The following is an 18,909-nucleotide window of genomic DNA, read 5'->3' as shown; positions in this document are numbered from 1 at the left end:
TTTTATTTATTCCCAAAAACATCCAAAAGGTTATAAAACATCAGCAGACAACCAGCAAACAGCAGTACCTTTTGGGAAAATATTTGGAGTTGGCCTTGGCCTATGTTTCATTTTTTAAAAATGTAAACAAACGCTGCCCCCATTAGAATTGCTTATATCTCGGAAAGGGCTGAGCCGAAAAATGTGGCATCACCAGGTACTGACAAGTCAAGGGTAGCGTGAGCAATACAACTGCATGTTGGAATTGACCAAACTGTCCCTTTAAGACCATTTTTTTTATCATGCACTAGCATACAAATATGACTGAAACAGGGATATGAATTAACTTTTTTCATCCTTAGCCAATTTGTTAGATATTAATCTTATTACCCAAACATACACTCACTACCAGTTAAAGTGGCTAGTAATTCTCTTTTTTACCAGCCAGAATTTTCCACAAGCATTTGGCTAGTTGGCGGGTGTTAATTTAGACCCCTGGGTGACAGTTGGCGGGTGTTAATTTAGACCCCTGGGTGAAAATAAACAGATTGGACACCAACAGGGCCGCAGACAGCTTTGACTGGGCCCGGGACAAAATCACTTCAAAGGGCCCCCTAACCATGGGGGCCGCTAGGGGGGGGTGGTACAGGTTCTAAGGGCCCCAAGCACTGATAGGGTTTAAGGGGGCCCAAGCACTGAGAGGGCCCCTTAAGGGGCCCCAAAATTCGAATCTTTCATGGGGCCCAGCATTTCTGTCAGCGCCCCTGCCCCTAACAATGCATGCAATGCTATGAGAACCCAATTTGGGGGGCCCTCTTTCTCTGGGCTAAGGACGCGATATTTTTTTTCCGAGTAGGGTGACGCCAGAGGTGGCCTCTCATTGGTCGAACTTCCAGAGCGGCAAGACTGCAACACGTGAGATGGGGGTGTTACAGGAGAGTCTTGAAGCAGCAAATACGCCGACACTCGCCACACTTTTGATATGTGCCTAAACCTAAACCTTCCCTAAACTTAACCTGTCAGGAAAGCAATGTTTCTTATTCTTTACTTTTGCCAAGAACGGCGAAATAAGCAAGGTATTGACGAATTTGATGCGAAATTGTGCCCAGACCAAAACCCATGTCTAAACCCTAACCTGTCACAGGAAGTTGTGAAGGTTGACCAATGAGAAGCCGAGTTTGGCCATCTGTGGCGTCCCTGTACTAGGGGGAAAAAAATTAGCGCCCGGGACAACTTTGTCCCCCTCTGTCAGCATCCCTGCATCCACAGAGGACAGAGTAAATTGGACAGACGGGATTGAGTAAATTGTTTTATTTTAATCAGTGTCAGTACAAATGTACAGTACAAATAAATAATTTTACTGGAATATTCTACATCATCTGTCTCACCCGATTTAAAAAATGAAGATTATCACCAAACAAAAATAAGATTGTACCTCTGTGTTATTCATTGACAAACGTTCTAAACACTATACACACACTTCCCTTTTACAAAAAAAAAGATAACAAAAAAATTGAAGAAATAACTGAAACCAAAGATTAATTTAAAATGGCCATTGCAATTTGGCATGGATAACAAACAAAATATAATTAAAGGCTGCAGATTGTACAAACATTTGTTTTCTTTAGACATATTATTCATTACACATCATTCATTATTAAATTAATACACTGTAGTCATTTTGTGAGGAATGAGTTTTAAACCAGGTTTCATTCAAAAGTTGTTACAGAACCAATAACATGAATTGTAGCCTTGTGATTAATGAAAACTATTAAAGAAGTTTCAAGAAGGAGGCCGCACCTTGCACAGCAGTGGTTTTTATTGCGCACACGCCGAAACGTGTTTATGCAATAAGAAACACTGCTATGCAAGGGGCGGCCTCGTTCTTGAAACTTCTTTAATAGTTATCAGTTATAGAATTTCCAGCCGAAAAAATGCTGAAAACCTGCCTAGAAGCTCAAAATCCCGCCCAATTCTATTGATTCCTATGGCAAAAATTGGGCGGGTTTTTCTGCAAAATGCCATTTTTACCCGCACACGGCCATCCTAAGCAGCCCAATTGGGCGGGAAACAGCCCAATCTGGCAACACTGGTGGAAAATTAACTATTGAAGAAGTGCAAGATCATTTCAAAGTGTTGTTGGTCCCATACGATTCGTGTAGTTTAAGTTCAGTCCAATACTCAACAGGGTTGCCAGATGTCATTGATGATTTCCAGCCCAATAAATTCTCAAAAAAATACCTGGAGGCTCTAAATCCAGAATCTTGTGTGTTAGAATGAAGAGAATATTTGCTAAATCCTAGTAGCCAGGCCATGCCCTCCTAGTGACGCACCACCTAAAGTCGATGATTACCAAGGTACTAAATCCCGCTCCAATTTGAACTAAATGCTATTAATTGCTATGGCCTTAAATCTGCAGGAAAAACCCGCCCATACGTCAAATGTTTACCCACAGATGGGCATCCTAAATAGCCCAATTGGGCAGGAACTCACTCAATCTGGCAACCCAGCCATTTGCGTTGCATTGCAGGGCAGGAATTCTGCTTCTTATTGGTTTTACACTGCCCAACACACACACGCGCACGCACACACACGCACAAACACACACACGTATACTCCAAGGATGTGTCCAAAATGTTTGTACACTCACTAATTAGGGCACTACATAGACTGCAACATACATTGTTATGCTCTCTACAAAGTGCACGATGAAAGATTTCAGAAAAAAAGATTACGAAAGGATATGGATTGCATTACAGAAATGAGCAAAACTAATGAAATTAATGTTTTGAACATTCCGAAATTGTCACATAACATTGAAGGACAGTTAAGGAAAACTAGAAAGATCTAGAACAGGCTACTGGAGGAGGTAAGTGTGTCTAATTTCAGTCTTTCGACAGACAGGTAGCTAGCATCTAGCAGCTTGGTAGTAATCACAGAGAATCATCTAGAAGAGTAAGATACTTGAGGCTCTGACTTTTCCGGGATCCATATGATGTCAGGTGAACACCCCTTTAGGAGACCTTCGGGAAGGAGACCTTTGGAGTCTTATGGTTGAGAATGAATGGAGTTCCCTTAGCGCTGTAGATGGCGGTAGCGCACATCTTCTGCAACTCACCACCAAACATCACAAAAAGAGAAGAAGGAGGAGGGGATCACGCCCCCTTAGGAGTCCAAACTTGATCACACTCATTTGCATTGGGTATGCGGAGTTTGAGTTATCTTTCTCTACTAAACGACTCTTTGGTAACCATAGATAGGGATGCTAGGGGTCCATCTCATTAGCTAATCTCCTGTCCTCACCTTGTGCTTCTGACCTCGTGCTTTGATGAAGCCACGTGGAAAAAACACGTACATTTCCCCTGTGTCAGCCTAGGCACTGCAACAAGCTTTGATGGGACTTTTCCACCATTCAACATGCCAATTGCAAATGAGAAAATGACATATGCCCTTTTGTGAGATATTGAATTAAACTTCCAGCTTGTCCGATGTCATCACAAGGCCACAAGCACAAGGAGAAGATGGGAGATTACATATTGAAATGGGCCCATTCAAACTAGATGCCTTACTGTGCGGACAGACAGCTGACGCTGAAAGAGCTAAAACGCTGCAGTCCCGCCTGGAAGTACAGATGAACGCGACAAACGATTCAACCTGAAGCATTTTATCAGGGAGCGCAACCAATCGAAGCTTGTGTTAAGAAAAATGTGAACATTCCATTTGCTGCCACCTGCTGGCTTCGAACTCATTACATAGTTTTAGCTGAAGTTCAACTGTTCTTTTAATGCTTTTGACGCTCTCGGCGATAGAAACGCTTTCGCAGCTTCTGCTGCTTGCTCTTCCAAACAAAGTCAATTACTTCCACCGCTTTTCACTCCTTCAACGCCGGCTGTCTGTCCCTACAATTATGGCGTCTGTGCTACCGACCTACTTGCGCTACATCAGTAGAGAACTGAAGTTAAGTGGCTAGCAGCAGCAGCACTGTCTTTGGCTAATCAGGGGGCTGTGGCTAAAGATGGCTAACAGCTACGGCCAAAGCATTTTGGTATGGTGCTAGAGGCTAGCATTTAGCAGCTTTTGGCTACGCCGTCTCTGAGTGTGGTGCTAAGGCTAACGATTAGCAATTGTGGATACATCATCACAGTTCAGTATAACGTGAAAAAACGTAGCAGCTAGCAAGCATGGTTTTTCACCACAGTTCACTGCAGCATAGTAACCATGGTGATATATATATATATGGCATTACACTAAAGGCTAGGAGTTAGTGATAGGAAATAGCGTGTGCAGCTACATCAGATGTAGCACTTGCAGACAAGGGAGCAGTACATTATGGATACCATTCCATTATCCTGGGTGCATCCCAATATGTGTCCTTGCCTCCTCCACTTGTGCTTGTCTCCTCGTCCCGCCTCCTGGCCCCTCCTCCGTGGAGAAAACTATGAAGTTTCCCAGCTGTCAGCCTCGCCACAACAACTTTTGAGGGACTGTTTTTCATTCACCATCCCTATTGCAAATGAGGAAAAGACTTTACAATTGAGCTTTTGCAAGATATTGAAATATAATGCTGTTGTCAGTGATGTCATCATGACGAGAAGCAAGTGGAGGAGGCAAGTGGAGGAGGCAAGGTCACATATTGGGATGCACCCCCTAACTCTTGTCCTCAACCTGTGCTTCTGGTCTTGCGCTTCGGTGACGCCCCGCTTCCGTGGAGAAAACAATAACGTTTCCCCGCCCAGTCAGCCCAGCCACCACAACTTTTTGGGGGACTTTTTCCCAGTCAACATCCTGATTGCAAATGAGAAAATGATCTTTGAGTTGTTGTACTTTTTGCGAAATATTGAATGAAGGGAAGGACGGGAGTTAGGAACATGGAAAGAGCCCTATGTCTCTGGGCTAAAGGCAGGATGGTTAGCAGCTATGTGTGGTGTCAACCATATTCAGTGCAACTCTATCTACTTGATCAACAATCCAGGATCAGGAATTAAAAGTCCTTCTAGATATTTGTTCATACCAATCCACTCATCCCACTGAAAGGAAAGGGTGTAATCATTCATCCCTCTGTCTCAGATATCCGAGGAGGATGCTTGGCAAGATCCACTAGTGCAAGCCTTCTGTGCATAAAAAATTGCAGGAATAAGATAGAAAATAGTGAAAGGAAATATGTGAGAGAATTTTTTTCTCTCTAAATCCAGTATGTCTGCCTAACTGTGACAATGTTTGGTTAAAGGCTGGATGGTCAGAGTCTGTCGTTTTAGCGATATTTTCAGCACAGCTCTGTCATTGTGGTAAATTTGGGTAGTAGTGATCCTACACTGATTTACTCCCTGGGCAGGATAATCAGTGATTTCTCCCGACAGTTTTTTCTCTCTTTCTTTGCAAGATGGCAAGTCCTAGCCTGATAAACCGGACTAAATGTGAGATTAAATGTGAAATTTAGTCTGGTCCTGATGAATGACACATCGGAAGATTGTTGATGGAAACAAAATGTTATGTTTCAAACTGTGTCTGTGCCTATTGGCCAACGCTTTGTCGCCACTCCCTCAAAACCCTGTCCGCTTTGCATCCGAAGATTCAAAACAAATCAAAACAAGTCTCCTGTGCTGTGATTGGTCAGCCAGATTCAGGGCATTGGGGCATTGTCCAAGGCTAGAGCCACTCGGCGGGTGGGGCTAGTTTACCAGCCGAGGCAAGTGTATTCTCGCAGAAAATGTAAAAAGTGGGCTTGCCTTTTAGGCCAGAGGTTAGCAATTTTAGGAAACTTTGCATACATGCTATTCTAATTCCAAGACCAAAGTGGGGTTCGAACTTGCAACCTTCTGATCTTAATGGGAACTGCCCCTTCTGCCCATATGGAAGACTGCCAACTGACTGTGGGTAAAAAGGTCAGGGCGGGCAGTGAGGCAACACTGGTTAGCCTGCCAACCTGTGGTATTGCTTGGTGAAGGTGGCTAAAGGCTGAAGGACCAGGGTGCGATTTGTAGGGGGGGATGGGGGGGATTGTCCCCCCTTCTGGTTTTGATCCCTCCACTTTTCCTACAGGATTTTAATATTTGCTGTATGTAACTCTATTGACAATGCTTAAAATCTGAAACGTATCCCCACTTCTGGTTCTTCAACAAATCGAACCCTGTGAAGGACCGTTACATCCTCCGCACACCGGTTCTGACAAAGTGCGGAATACTGCTCTGCCAACGTTCCATTCCACTGTTTTTTCAATGCATCCCTGCACACCGTTACAGCTCAATAGTAATCAACGGCCGATATTTCCGGTGTGCGGTGTTGTATTAAAAACACAATAAATAAATGCAGCTCAATTGTAATCAACGGCCGATGTCACTGGACGTGGATGCCGGTGTGCGGTGTTGTATTTAAAACAATGTAATAGAATGTTGGCAGGGATGGAAGCTAAGCTAGTCTACACTACGCTCTGGCAGGCAGCTGCCTGTCGTCCACCTGCATCTAGGACTGCCCCTTACTGTAGGGAAGATTAAGATACAGTAATATTAGGCTGAAGACTGTGCACATCACAGGAAAAGGTGCAGGACAAAGGCTGACCGGAGTATTTGAGGGGTGAGGAGTACGCCCATTTAAAAAAATTAAAACATTTAAAAAAATATATATATATTCCATTGCAGGATTACATTTCGACAATGGTCAAACGTAATCCTACCATGGAATAAAAAAACAAAGAAGAAGGACTTGAAGTGTGCGGACTCCTCAATCCAAATACAAAGGTTAAGATAAGAACCATGGGTCTGGTCCACATTCTAATTAATATAAGGACCATGGGTCTAGACCATGCTCTGGCAGCTGGGGAAGGTTACTGGTCTAGACCAAGTTCTGGTTAACATAAGAACTACGGTTCTAGACCACTCTCTGGTGTTTGGGTGGAAGCTAGAATATTCTAGACCACTGTTTCCCAACAAGGGGTACGTGTTCCTCTAGGGGTACGCGAGCACACTGCAGGGGGTACTTGGAAAAAAATTAATTTTAACAAATGTATGGAGCTTAGTTACATTGGGATAGAGAAAGTTAGACTTTGGGGGGTACTCATGGCACAACTAAGAATGCTTAGGGGGTACACAAGACAAAAAAGGTTGGGAAACACTGTTCAAGACCACGCTCTGGTGTCTGGATGGAAGCTAGACTATTCTAGACCACGCTCTGGTGTCTGGATTGAAGCTAGAATATTCTAGACCACTCTCCGGTGTCTGGATGGAAGCTAGACTATTCTAGACCACGCTCTGGCAGCTAGAGAAGGTTAAGAGTAGTTTAGAATATTCTAGACCACGTTCTGGCAGCTAGAGAAGGTTAAGAGTATTCTAGACTGTTCTTGAGGATTCTAGACCACACTTTGGCGGCTATGGAAGGTTAAGAGAATTCTAGACCCTGCTCTGGCTGCTATGGAAAGTAAGGGTATTCTAGAGTGTTCTAGACTACGCTCTGGCGGTTGGAGAGAAGGTTGTGAGCATTCTAGACTGTTCTAGACCCTGCTCTGGCTGCTAGGGAAGGTCAAGAGTATTCTAGAGTATTCTACACCATACTCTGGCGGCTGGAAAGAAGATGAAGAGCATTCTAGACTGTTCTAGACCCTGCTCTGGCTGCTAGGGAAGGTCAAGAGTATTCTAGAGTATTCTACACCATACTCTGGCGGCTGGAAAGAAGATTAAGAGCATTCTGGAGTGTTCTAGACCCTGCTCTGGCTGCTAGGGAAGGTTATGAGCGTTCTACACCACGCTCTGGCGGCTGCCGTCGTGGCTGAGGCTGGAGGAGGAGGCGGAGCATCTGCGTCGGCGGCGGTTGAAGTCGATGTAGATCCCGTCCACATCCCCGTCACCATCCAGGTACGGATCCGATGAGTCCAGAGATTCTAGAATGTGGTCCACCACCGTCTCAGGACTGGACGACACCCCACCACCACCATCATCAGTCAACAGCAGCGACGAGCGCGACGGAGGAGGAGAAGAGGACTTGGACATGGACATGGACATGGAGATGCTGCCTGGAGACGGATGAAGCTGAGCCACGCCGCTCAGGTTGAACGAGCCTGACGCCGACCCGGAACCAGAACCGGACTCCGATGCTGACCCAGACCCCGAACCCGACCCGGAGAGGAGCGGCGAGGGAGAAGGCAGCAGCGAGGGGGACGGAGAGTCACTCTCCTCTCCTCCTCCACCTCCTCCTCTTACACCACCTCCTCTTACACCACCACCTCCTCTGCGCTGCGGCGACGGACCTCCAGAGGGCGGGGTCTCGGGGCATAGGTGGCTGCCCGCCTCGGAGGCCTGGCTGCCGGGTGGCATCTCTGTGAAGGCTGGCGGTTCCTCCAGGCAGGAGGTCATCTCTCCGATGGAGTGTCGTCTCAGGCCCAGGCTGCCCCCCCCTGGTCCTCCTCCTACGCCACACAGGCTCCCGCCCGCCTCAGGGTCGGACTCCACCACCGGCGTCAGCATGGGGATGTTGTAGCTCTTGGAGCGAACCACCGGGTTCTTGGCGGGGGGGGAGGGGGAGTCTGATGCGGAGGACTTGGCCTTGGTGGGCCAGCGGCGCAGAAGACGCTTCTCTGTGGGAGAGAGGGAGAGAGAGAGAGGGAGTGAGAGTGTGTAGGGAGGGAGAGTGTGTACTGTGTGTGTGTGTACGTGTGTACGTGTGTGTGTGTGTGTGTGTGTGTGTGTGTGTGTGTGTGTGTGTGTGTGTGTGTGTGTGTGTGTGTGTGTGTGTGTGTGTGTGTGTGTGTGAGGACTTGGCCTTGGTGAGCCAATGACGCAGAAGACGCTTCTCTGTGGAAGAGAGAGAGAGAGAGAGCAAGAGATAGAGATAGAGATGAGAGTGTGTAGGGAGGCAGGGTGTGTGTGTGTGTGTGTGAGACATGGATTGCATTTGGCCTTGGTGGGCCAGCGGCGCAGGAGACGCTTCTCTGTGGAAGAGAGAGAGGAAGAGAAGGCATGAGAGTGTGTAGGGAGGGTGTGTGTGTGTGTGTGTGTTTGTATGTGTATCCAACATGGTGGATTTGGCCTTGGTGGGCCAACGGCGCAGGAGACGCTTCTCTGTGGGGAGAGAGAGAGAGAGAGAGAGAGAGAGAGAGAGAGAGAGAGAGAGAGAGAGAGAGAGAGAGAGAGAAAGCATGATAATGTATAGGGAGGCAAAGTGTGTGTTTGTATGTGTATCCGACATGGGGGACTTGGCCTTGGTGGGCCAACGGCGCAGGAGGCGCTTCTCTGTGGGGAGAGAAGGAAAGAGAGAGAGAGAGAAAGAGAGAAAGCATGAGGCGAGTGTGTGGGGAGGGAGAGTGTGTGTCCTGTATGGGTGTGTAAGAGAGAGAGAGAAATCATGATACCTAGTTTGGCAACATAAATTGTGTGCACCAAGTATGAAGGGAGTTGCCTGAGTGACACATTGAATGTGTGGTGTGCAAGAAAAGGGGATGGGGGGTGCTGTGGCACAATGCATAGAGCACCTGTTAAGTTATGTTCTCATGAGAATGTTATTTTTGGTTATTTTATTATTGTTATTTTCTGCCATTATGCGGCCATGTAAATGTCTCCACTTGTATGTGATATGTTTGCGTCATATCAAGCAGTTTTACTATGACACATGTGGACGCTACAGGAAATGGGAGTTTACATCCCAATGTTCAGTTGTGAAGTGAATGCGGCACGGTTCACTTCAGCTGCCGCTACGGTGTAACGAAAATGTTTTAATATGGAAAGGAAAATAAATACACTTCAACTCAAAGGAAATAACGGTAATGTTTGCTGCCGTCTTAATTGATTCATGGATGAAGAAAATATACTGTTAATCGAAATGGAAAGAGAACAAAACCAAGAAAACTCTACAGCACCCCATACCACATACTTGGGGACCCGGGTTCGAGACCAGCCTGGGTCATTTCCCAACCCTAGCCCATCTCTCTCTCCCACCACTTTCCTATAGCATCTTCACTATCCTATCACACACACTAAAGGCACTAAAAAGCACAACAAAATAAATAAACATTTTTTTTAAAAGGGAGTGCAATGCTTGACCACCACTCAGGGTTTTGGTGTGCTCTGACTGCTACTCCACCAAGTGTGACAATCAGAGCTCCAGTGTGTGTGTGTGTGTGTGTGTGTGTGTGTGTGTGTGTGTGTGTGTGTGTGTGTGTGTGTGTGTGTGTGTGTGTGTGTGTGTGTGTGTGTGTGTGTGTGTGTTGTGTGTGTGTGTATCTTCTTACCCAGCACACAGGTGTGTGTGTTGGAGCCGTCGTTGGAGAAGAGGCCGTGTGTGCCGAGGTACGGAGACACCACCTTCTGAACCAGAGACTCCAGCTTCAGATAGTCCTCCGTCACGCCCTTAGACTCATGCACCCCCTACACACACACACAGACACACACAGACACACACACACACACACACACACACACACACACACACACACACACACACACACACACACACATTCACACATGCAATTCACACTAATACACACAAGCACGCGCGCGCGAACACACACACACACACACACACACACACACACACACACACACACACACACACACACACACACACACACACACACACACACACACACACACACACACACAGGCATGCACGCAAAGACACAAGCACACACACAGACATGCCCACACGCGTACACAAAGAGACATTGGAAATAAATATTATGTTCAATACATACGTACACACACTGTACACATCAAATGGGGTGTGGGAACATGAAACACAATGTATGTATTGCAGTATATTATACTGAGAGCAAAACCCTCTTAAAGGACCACTTCAGTCAATTTCAATGTTGTATTGCTTACGCTACCTTGACTTGTCAGTACCCGGTGATGCCACATTTTTCGGCTCAGCCCTTTCCAAGATATGAGCTATTCTAATGGGGGCAGCGTTTGTTTACATTTTAAAAATTCTTAACAACAAAAAATCTTATTTTCCCAAAAGGTATCACTGTTTGCTAGTTGTCTGCTGATGTTGCATAACCTTTTGGATGTTTTAGGGAATAAATCAAAATATAAACAAACACCTGCCCCCATTACAATGACCAGGATCTCGGAAAACACTACCCTGACAAGTCTAGGGAAGTGTGAGCATTACAACTGCATGTTGAAATTGGCTGAAGTTAGCCTTTAAGCGAACAAATGATTTCACCCATAGTCATAGAAACCTCAAACAAATGTTTCCCGTTTAAAAACGTTCACAATCAGAGGTTGCAGAGGGACCCTCGAACAATAATATTTGTATACAAGAAACCTAGGCTAGCCTACTGTACGGCCTGCCTGGGTCTTGTACCTGCAATTCTGCTTTAGGACCACTAGAGGGAGTGCATGTCTCAGTGAAAGCAGAGGCGTACATAAAGAAACGGCTCTGAGTGAAAGCAGAGCCGAGTGAAAGTGAATCAGAGTCCCCTTCTGCCTACAGTAGAACACTGAGTTAAGTAGTAACTACAGTAGCAACTATAAAGTACACATTAAAATAAAAGATGAGTAAAAACCTACATGAGAAATATCTGGTGTGAGTTTACTTATACTTCTAGATCTAATTTGAGACCTGTGGGAGTGCTTCAGAAACTATTTCTTTTTTTGAGGGGGGGAGGGGGATTGGCCTTTTATGATGATGATAGGATAGTGTAAGAGTAGACAGGAAATGGTTTGAGAGAGAGAGATGGGGCAGGGCTGGGAAATGACCCCGCCCAGATTCGAACCGGGGTCCCCCTGGGCAATGTACTAAGCCCAAATGTGGGGGGCTCAGCGCACTGCGCCTAAGAAACTATTTCTATTGGCTTGACGGTGTGCCACTATGATACATGCAGCCACTAACACACTACACTACTGCCAAGCTCACTGACCTAAACCTATTGACATACAGCCACTAACACACTACACTACTGCCAAGCTCACTGACCTAAACCTATTGACATACAGTTACTAACACACTACACTTCTGACCTAGCCTGCTCACTGACCCGGTGTGTGTGAGTGCATGGCCAAGTGTGTGTGAGAGAGAGAGAGAGAGAGAGAGAGAGAGAGGTGTGTGTGTGTGAGAGAGAGAGAGGGGGGTTTGTGTGTGCCTGCTTGCGTGTGTGTGTGTGTGTGTGTGTGTGTGTGTGTGTGTGTGTGTGTGTGTGTGTGTGTGTGTGTGTGCGTGTGTGTGTGTGTGTGTGTGTGTGTGTGTGTGTGTGTGTGTGTGTGTGTATGTGTACATGTGAGAGAGTCTCAGGCGGGTGACTGAGGTTGTCCTGGTGCTTGTCAAAGAACGTGTGAATAAAAGGCTGATTAAACGAGCGTAGAGCACTGGAGCAGAAAGCATTGAAGGCTGCACACACACACACACAGACACACACACACAGACACACACACACGGTGGCAAAGATTGGCCAAACACACACACATCCACACACATGCACACATACACACTCACACATAATGGCAAAGATTGGCTAAACACAAACACACACACACACACATACAGGCACACACACGCACACACACACAGACACTCCCTGTCCCCTTTAACTCCTCCGGAGACCTCAAACACACTCTTTCATAATTATTTTTAATTATTTGCTCCTTCTGCCAGACGTGTAATTTTCCATTGCTTTGTTCCTCACCACTGAATGCCTTTCACTCGGCCTGGTGTGTGTGTGTACCCCTCCCCTTCCCCTTCTGACTGGTGTGTGTGTGTGGCCTGATGTGTGTGTGTGTGTGCATGTGTGTGTGTATGTCTGTGAACTTCTATCTTAGTGAACTGTGTGTGTGTGTGTGTGTGTGTGTGTGTGTGTGTGTGTGTGTGTCTGTGTCTTTGTGCATGTGTGTGCGTGTGTGTTCAATCAAAAGTCTATTCTTGTGTGTGTGGTGTGTGTCTGTGTGTGAGCGAGAAAGAGACAGAGAGAGATTGTGTGTGTGTGTGTGTGTGTGTGTGTGTGTGTGTGTGTGTGTGTGTGTGTGTGTGTGTGTGTGTGTGTGTGTGTGGCCATGTGGTTAGGGTCAGTGTTAAAGGAGTTCTGTTCTAATACGGAACTACTGAGGTGCCCAAACGCGGGTGGTGGCTATGGCTGACGCGCTAGATGTTGCCTAAAGTCAGTGGCTAAGCTACACTGTTGACTTACTGTGAATTAAAGCAAAACGCCTGTAAACGGTCTTCACGTTGAATCAAGGTGATCCATTTATTCCAAACGAAAGTCCAATACAGGTACAGTAGTCACAGGTGCGCTAGCGTTGCCTTAGCGGTCAAAACCCTTTGCCCTTCCGGGTAGGACACCTGACCAACAACACAATGGTTCCTACCTTTATACTTGACAAAAGTAATGGACATGCGCCACCCAGTGGAAAACAAAAAACATGACACCCAAAAGACACCATACATTTTGGCTCCTACACACCGGCCCCTAATTGATGATGGCAGGAAGACACAGCAATTCAAATAAATGAAAACAAAAAGGAACCAAAATGTAGGAAACACCAAGTGATAAGTAAAATGTAACAACACATTCAGAGAATCATACTCCATGTACTAAGCACAGTTTGGTCACAGGTCTTTCAATGATGTTGGATTTTGTCTGCAACCTGGCTGATCGCACAAGGCCCTGCCTATCAGGAAATATCCCTAGCACTCTGGCAAGGGGCCAAGATCCACGGGGGGCAGAGGCATCCATGATGACAACTATGTCTCCAGCTTTCAGACTCCTCCTCTTCTCATTCCATTTCTGTCGTTCTTGGAGCAGTGGCAAATATTCTCGGACCCATCTCTTCCAGAACAAATCCGCGACATATTGCACTTGTTTCCATCTTCGTCTGACACACTGGTCATGAGGCTCGAAGACTCCTGGTGGCATAGCGGGCTTTCCTTTTAGCAAGAGCAGGTGGTTGGGCGTGAGCGGTTCCAGATCAGTTGGGTCATCTGAGAGCTTGGTAAGAGGTCGGTCGTTCAAGATGGCTTCTGCCTCGCAAAACACTGTGTGCAAGGAGTCATCATCCAGTGTCTGCTGACGTACCACTGAACTTAGGACCCTTCTCACCATGCGGATCATCCTCTCCCAGACGCCACCATGATGTGAGCCTGCTGGTGGGTTGAAGCTCCAGCGTATTCCAGCTTGTGAGAGGACTCCTTCAATCCGCTGGTGGTTGAGCGCAGCCATCGCTTCCTTCAGTTCCCGGTTCGCTCCAATGAAGTTGGTACCGTTATCTGAGATCAGGTGAGTCACTTGCCCTCTTCTGCTTATGAAGCGCCTCAGAGCATTGATGCAGGCATCTGTTTCCAATGAAGCTGCCACCTCCAGATGTACTGCTCTGCTGGCTAAGCAGGTAAATATGGCTCCATACCGTTTGCAAGTTCCTCTTCCTTTTCTTACCTCCACAGGACCGAAGAAGTCTACCCCAGTGTTGGTAAAGGGGGGCAAGTCTGGCTGGATCCGCACCTCTGGAAGATCCGCCATCTTTTGTTCCAGGAGACGGCCATGGTAACGTTTGCAGAAAGTGCAATCTGAGATTACTTTCCTGATGGCTGCATTGGCTTTAGTAATCCAGAACTTTTTCCTCACAGATGACACAGCATGTGCACGACCAGCATGACCTAGGCTCTGATGGACATGTTTGAGGATGAGTGCTGCGAGGTGCTGCCCTTTGCTGAGGATAATAGGATGTTTGGACTCCTCTGGCATCGCTCCTCTACTCAGCCTTCCTCCAACTCTTACTAGGCCATCGACCAAGACTGGGTCAAGCTTGTACAGGGGACTTTGGCGACTCACTGCTGCCTTTGCGGAGGACAGCGCAGCAATCTCCTCCTTGAACTGCTGCTGCTGGGAATAGCGCACTACTGCATTCTCTGCCTCCAGCATATCGTCTACTGTTAGGATGTTACCCCTGGGTGTCACAGCGAAACTTTGGCCATCAGCTTTACTCGACTGACTTGCCACAGGCCCCTTTAGCTGTTTTCTCCAGCGAGCCTTCTCCAATAGAATGGCCTTCAAACGTAGAAACCAAGCAGCTGCTTTCTTGAGCCTCTTCCAGTCAGAGAAATAGCTAATGAGCTGGTCAGTTGGTGTAACAGCATTGCACACGTTGATGGCATTCGTGGCTGCCTCTCTCTTCACCTCCTTGTCATCAGCACTCAGGGAAACGTCACAGACATTGTTAGGCCAGTCCTCCTCATGCTTCCAAAGAAATGCAGGCCCTTCCCACCACCTACTGGTCTTCAGGAAACCTGCCACCCTCAATCCCCTTGACGCGTCGTCAGCTGGATTGTCTTTGGAGCAGACATGCCTCCATTGCTTTGGTTCTGATGACTCTCTGATAGTGGAGATCCTGTTGGCCACGAACGTGTGAAATCTCTTATCCTCGTTCTTAATGTATTTGAGGACTGAAGTACTGTCCGTCCAGAAGACAGAATCCTTGAATGTCCACTTCAATTCTTCCTTCAACATCGAGTCCATCCTCACAGCGAGAACTGCTGCAGTCAGTTCAAGCCGGGGAATTGTCACTGCCTTCAGTGGTGTTACTCTGGCTTTGCCAAGGAGAAAGGAGACCTGCACTTGCCCTTGCTCATTCAACATCCTCAGGTATGTCACGGTCCCATACCCAGCTTCGCTGGCGTCGGCAAAATGATGTAGTTGGGCTTGAGCAACCTTGCGATACGTCGCTGGCTTGACACACCTGGATATCTTGAAGGTGTTGAGCAGCTCCAAGTCCTCCAGCCAAGAGTTCCACTGGCATGAGATGTCAGGTGGCAAGCTATCATCCCATCCACAACCTCTCCTGCATAGCTCCTGTAGCATGATCTTAGAAGGCAGCGTGACTGGGGCCAGGAAACCCAGAGGGTCGTACACTGAGCTGATGGTGGACAACATACCACGTCTGGTAAGTGTCTGCTGCTTCAGTTCGATCTTGAAACGGAATGAGTCAGTTTCCACACACCAGAGTAGTCCTAGGGCTCTCTCGACTGGCAGTTTGTCACCGTCAAGGTCCAGTTCCTTTAAATCCTTAGCCCTTCTTTCTGTTGCAATGGCCTGCAAGACAGCACGACTGTTGCTGACAAACTTCTCCAGGGTAAAGCCTCCCTTCTGGCACAGTGCAGTCAGGTCCTTGATGGTCTGAATAGCACTTGCTTCTGTGGCAGAGCTTTTCAAGTAGTCGTCGACATAAAAGTTTTCCTTGACGGATTTGCATACAGCAGCGGGGAATTCAGACTGGTGGTCGTCAGCGGTTTTCCTCAGTGCGTAGCTAGCGCAGCTTGGCGAGGATACAGCACCGAACAAGTGAACGGTCATCCTGTACTGCCGCAGCTCCTGAGTGATGTCTCCATTCGGCCACCACAGAAACCGGAGGAAATCTCTGTCTTCCTCTGCGACCTTCACCTGATGGAACATTGCCTGTATGTCACCCATAAACGCCACAGGTTCCTCTCTGAAGCGCAGCAGGACTCCCAGTAAGGAGCTTGTGAGGTTAGGCCCCTGAAGCAGTTCTTTGTTCAAGCATGCACCTTGGTAGGTGGCACCACAGTCGAACACCACCCGAAGGGTACCTTTCTTTGGGTGATGGACTGAGTGATGGGGAATGTACCAAACTCTACCAGGTTCACCTTGACGATTTGGCAGCAGCACAGGTTCTGCATAGGCGTTGCTGATAAGGCCATTCACAAAGTCAGCATACTGATGGTGCAAGCTTGGGTTATTGAGGAACCTTCTCCTCAGGCCCTGCATCCTCTGCTTCACTGCAACAATGTTGTTGGCAAAGACACTTTCCTCTTGAGCGGCAACTTCAGGCAGTACTTTCCATCCTGCAGTTTTGCTGACTGGTCCATTGTCTCCATAAACTTGAGGTCATCTCTAGACATTTCCTTTTCTTCCGAAGCCCTTTCCGTGAAGTCGTGGTTGTATTGACTCACAAGCATCTGTTCAAGTGTTTGAAGTGAGATGCGGTTCACTGTGGCGGAGGGTGTTGGCGCGCCACTGCTTCCACTCAGAGGCCCGTTTACAGACCAACCTAGGACTGAACGAGTCGCAAACGGACTGTTGTCGTGGCTATTGATGACCTCCCAGGGCTCTAATAGTCTGGGTGCATTGGTGCCAATCAACAGGCCAACATCCGCCTTCACATTTGGGATGTGCACCTTTGACAAGTGGGGCCACCTAGCCAGGTCCTTAGATGTGATCATGTTTTCCACAGTGACCGGCATTTTCTTCTGTGTGAATACCTCGGGCAGGGGATAAAAATTGTCACCGTTCACCCCTGAGACCTCTAGACCAGACAGGGTGTACGCAGAAACAGCCTTTTCTTGCCCCATTGTCCTCAACAGGAGGCTGGTTTTCTTGCCTGTAAGATTGAGTTTTTGCATGAGGTGTTCAGAGCAAAATGTAGCTGAGCTACCAGGGTCTAGGAAGGCATAAGTTGTTATGATGCGGCTTCCCTTGGCAGACTTCAGCTTCACAGGTAGAATGGACAGTACACACTGGTCTCTACCGGCCCCTGCATGCGCACATATATCGCTGGAGGACTGCTGGGTGTCCGCAGAATCTTTGGACTGTTCTGGGGTCTGCTGCTGTTTAATATGAAGCACAGTTGGATGAGACTTTCCACAAGTTTGACATATCAAGCGCTGCTCACAGTCTTTGCTCATGTGTCCAGTGCGCAAACAGGCAAAGCAAGCTCCCTTCTGCCTCAGGAGAAGAATTTTGTCCTTGTGCTTCTTGCCTCTGAACTGCCTGCATTCCTCCACCAGATGGCGACGATCACAGCACAGGCATTTCACTTCCTCCTCATCCTCATCTTGAGTCTGGTCCTGGCCTTCATCAGACACATCCGTCGCAGCAACAATGTTTCCCCTTACGCTGCTCCTAGGCTGGGGCTTGAACTTTGACAGCGGCCTAGTCATAGGTGAGGCGGAGGGTGGATCCTGTATATCGCCGAACAAGGGGTCAGACAGAATTTTGACACGTCGTTCAATGAACTGCACCAGGTCAAAGATGTGAGCTCGGTCATGCGTTTTCTCCATAATGTCATGAGCTGTAGTGCGCCACTGTTCTCTCATTTTAAATGGCAGCTTTGAGAGAATGGTCCTCATGTTTACAGGCATGTCCAGTTCCTGTACATAGCTCAGCTCATGCATGACGTTACAACAGCCACGTAAAAACAAAGAGTAGGCCTGCAGTGCCTTCGTATCTTCTGCTTTAACGGCTTGCCAGGCCAAAGCCTTGTTCATGTAGGCGGTTGCCAACTTGTATGGGTTGCCGAAGTGCTCAGTGAGGAGGCCCTTTGCCACTACATAGCCACGCTCGGGCACCATATGCTGGCAGCTGCGCACCAATTCCTGGGGCTGACCTGTCGTGAACTGCTCTAAATAGTAAAGGCAGTCTCCTTTGCCAGCCTTACTCTCCACACCCTGTTCGAAGGCCTTCATGAAGGGCCGAAACTGGAGGGGGTCACCATCGAACACTGGTATCTCTCTTGATGGTAGAGATGAGATGCGTTGTTCATGGACCAGAGCGGCTGTGATGTCATTTTGCCTTTGCATGATTTCCAGTAGGTCCGGTGAGTTTGCTGTGCTGTGCGAGGCATTAGTGATGGGAGACGGTTGCACAGGCCTCACATGCTGTGGTTGTGCAGTCCTTACATACTGTGCTTGTGCTCCATGTGATGCTCCATGTGCTGCTCCATGTGCTGCTCCATGTGCTGCTCCATGTGATGCTCCATGCTGTAGCTGAGGCATAGTGTATTGTTTCAGAACGTCATTGCACCACTGCTCCGTCTGTTTCATGCATGCTTCTGTTGACAGTATGTTGTTAGGTGGTAGTGGGCCTTTAACGGACAGGTGTGTTTTTTGCTGTGGTAGAGCAAGTTTAAATTCCATTGCATTGGGATTAAGGTTAGCCACTTTCACTTTCTCCTTCTGCAAGTACGAATTCATGCCATCAGAGGGCGCTGCTGAGTGACTCCT

At 47.5% G+C, this 18,909-nt stretch overlaps 1 protein-coding gene across 1 annotated transcript in view; it reads right to left on the bottom strand.

Moving 5' to 3' along the window:
* Positions 1 to 7,101: 7,101 nt before the first annotated feature.
* Positions 7,102 to 18,909, bottom strand: part of LOC134443215 (proline-rich protein 5-like) — a 47,838-nt gene continuing 36,030 nt past the window's right edge. The window contains exons 8-9 of the mRNA XM_063193097.1: positions 10,193 to 10,328; positions 7,102 to 8,542 (exon numbers count right to left, since the gene is read on the bottom strand). Coding sequence (XP_063049167.1) covers positions 7,707 to 8,542; positions 10,193 to 10,328 — 972 coding nt within the window. The 3' untranslated portion in view covers positions 7,102 to 7,706. The remainder of the gene's footprint in view (positions 8,543 to 10,192; positions 10,329 to 18,909) is intronic.

This window comes from Engraulis encrasicolus, unplaced genomic scaffold, assembly GCF_034702125.1.
Source record: "Engraulis encrasicolus isolate BLACKSEA-1 unplaced genomic scaffold, IST_EnEncr_1.0 scaffold_28_np1212, whole genome shotgun sequence".
Classification (NCBI taxonomy): Eukaryota; Metazoa; Chordata; class Actinopteri; order Clupeiformes; family Engraulidae; genus Engraulis; species Engraulis encrasicolus.
The sequence above is the reverse complement of the archived record's forward strand: the minus strand, read 5'-3'. Positions and strand labels throughout refer to the sequence as shown.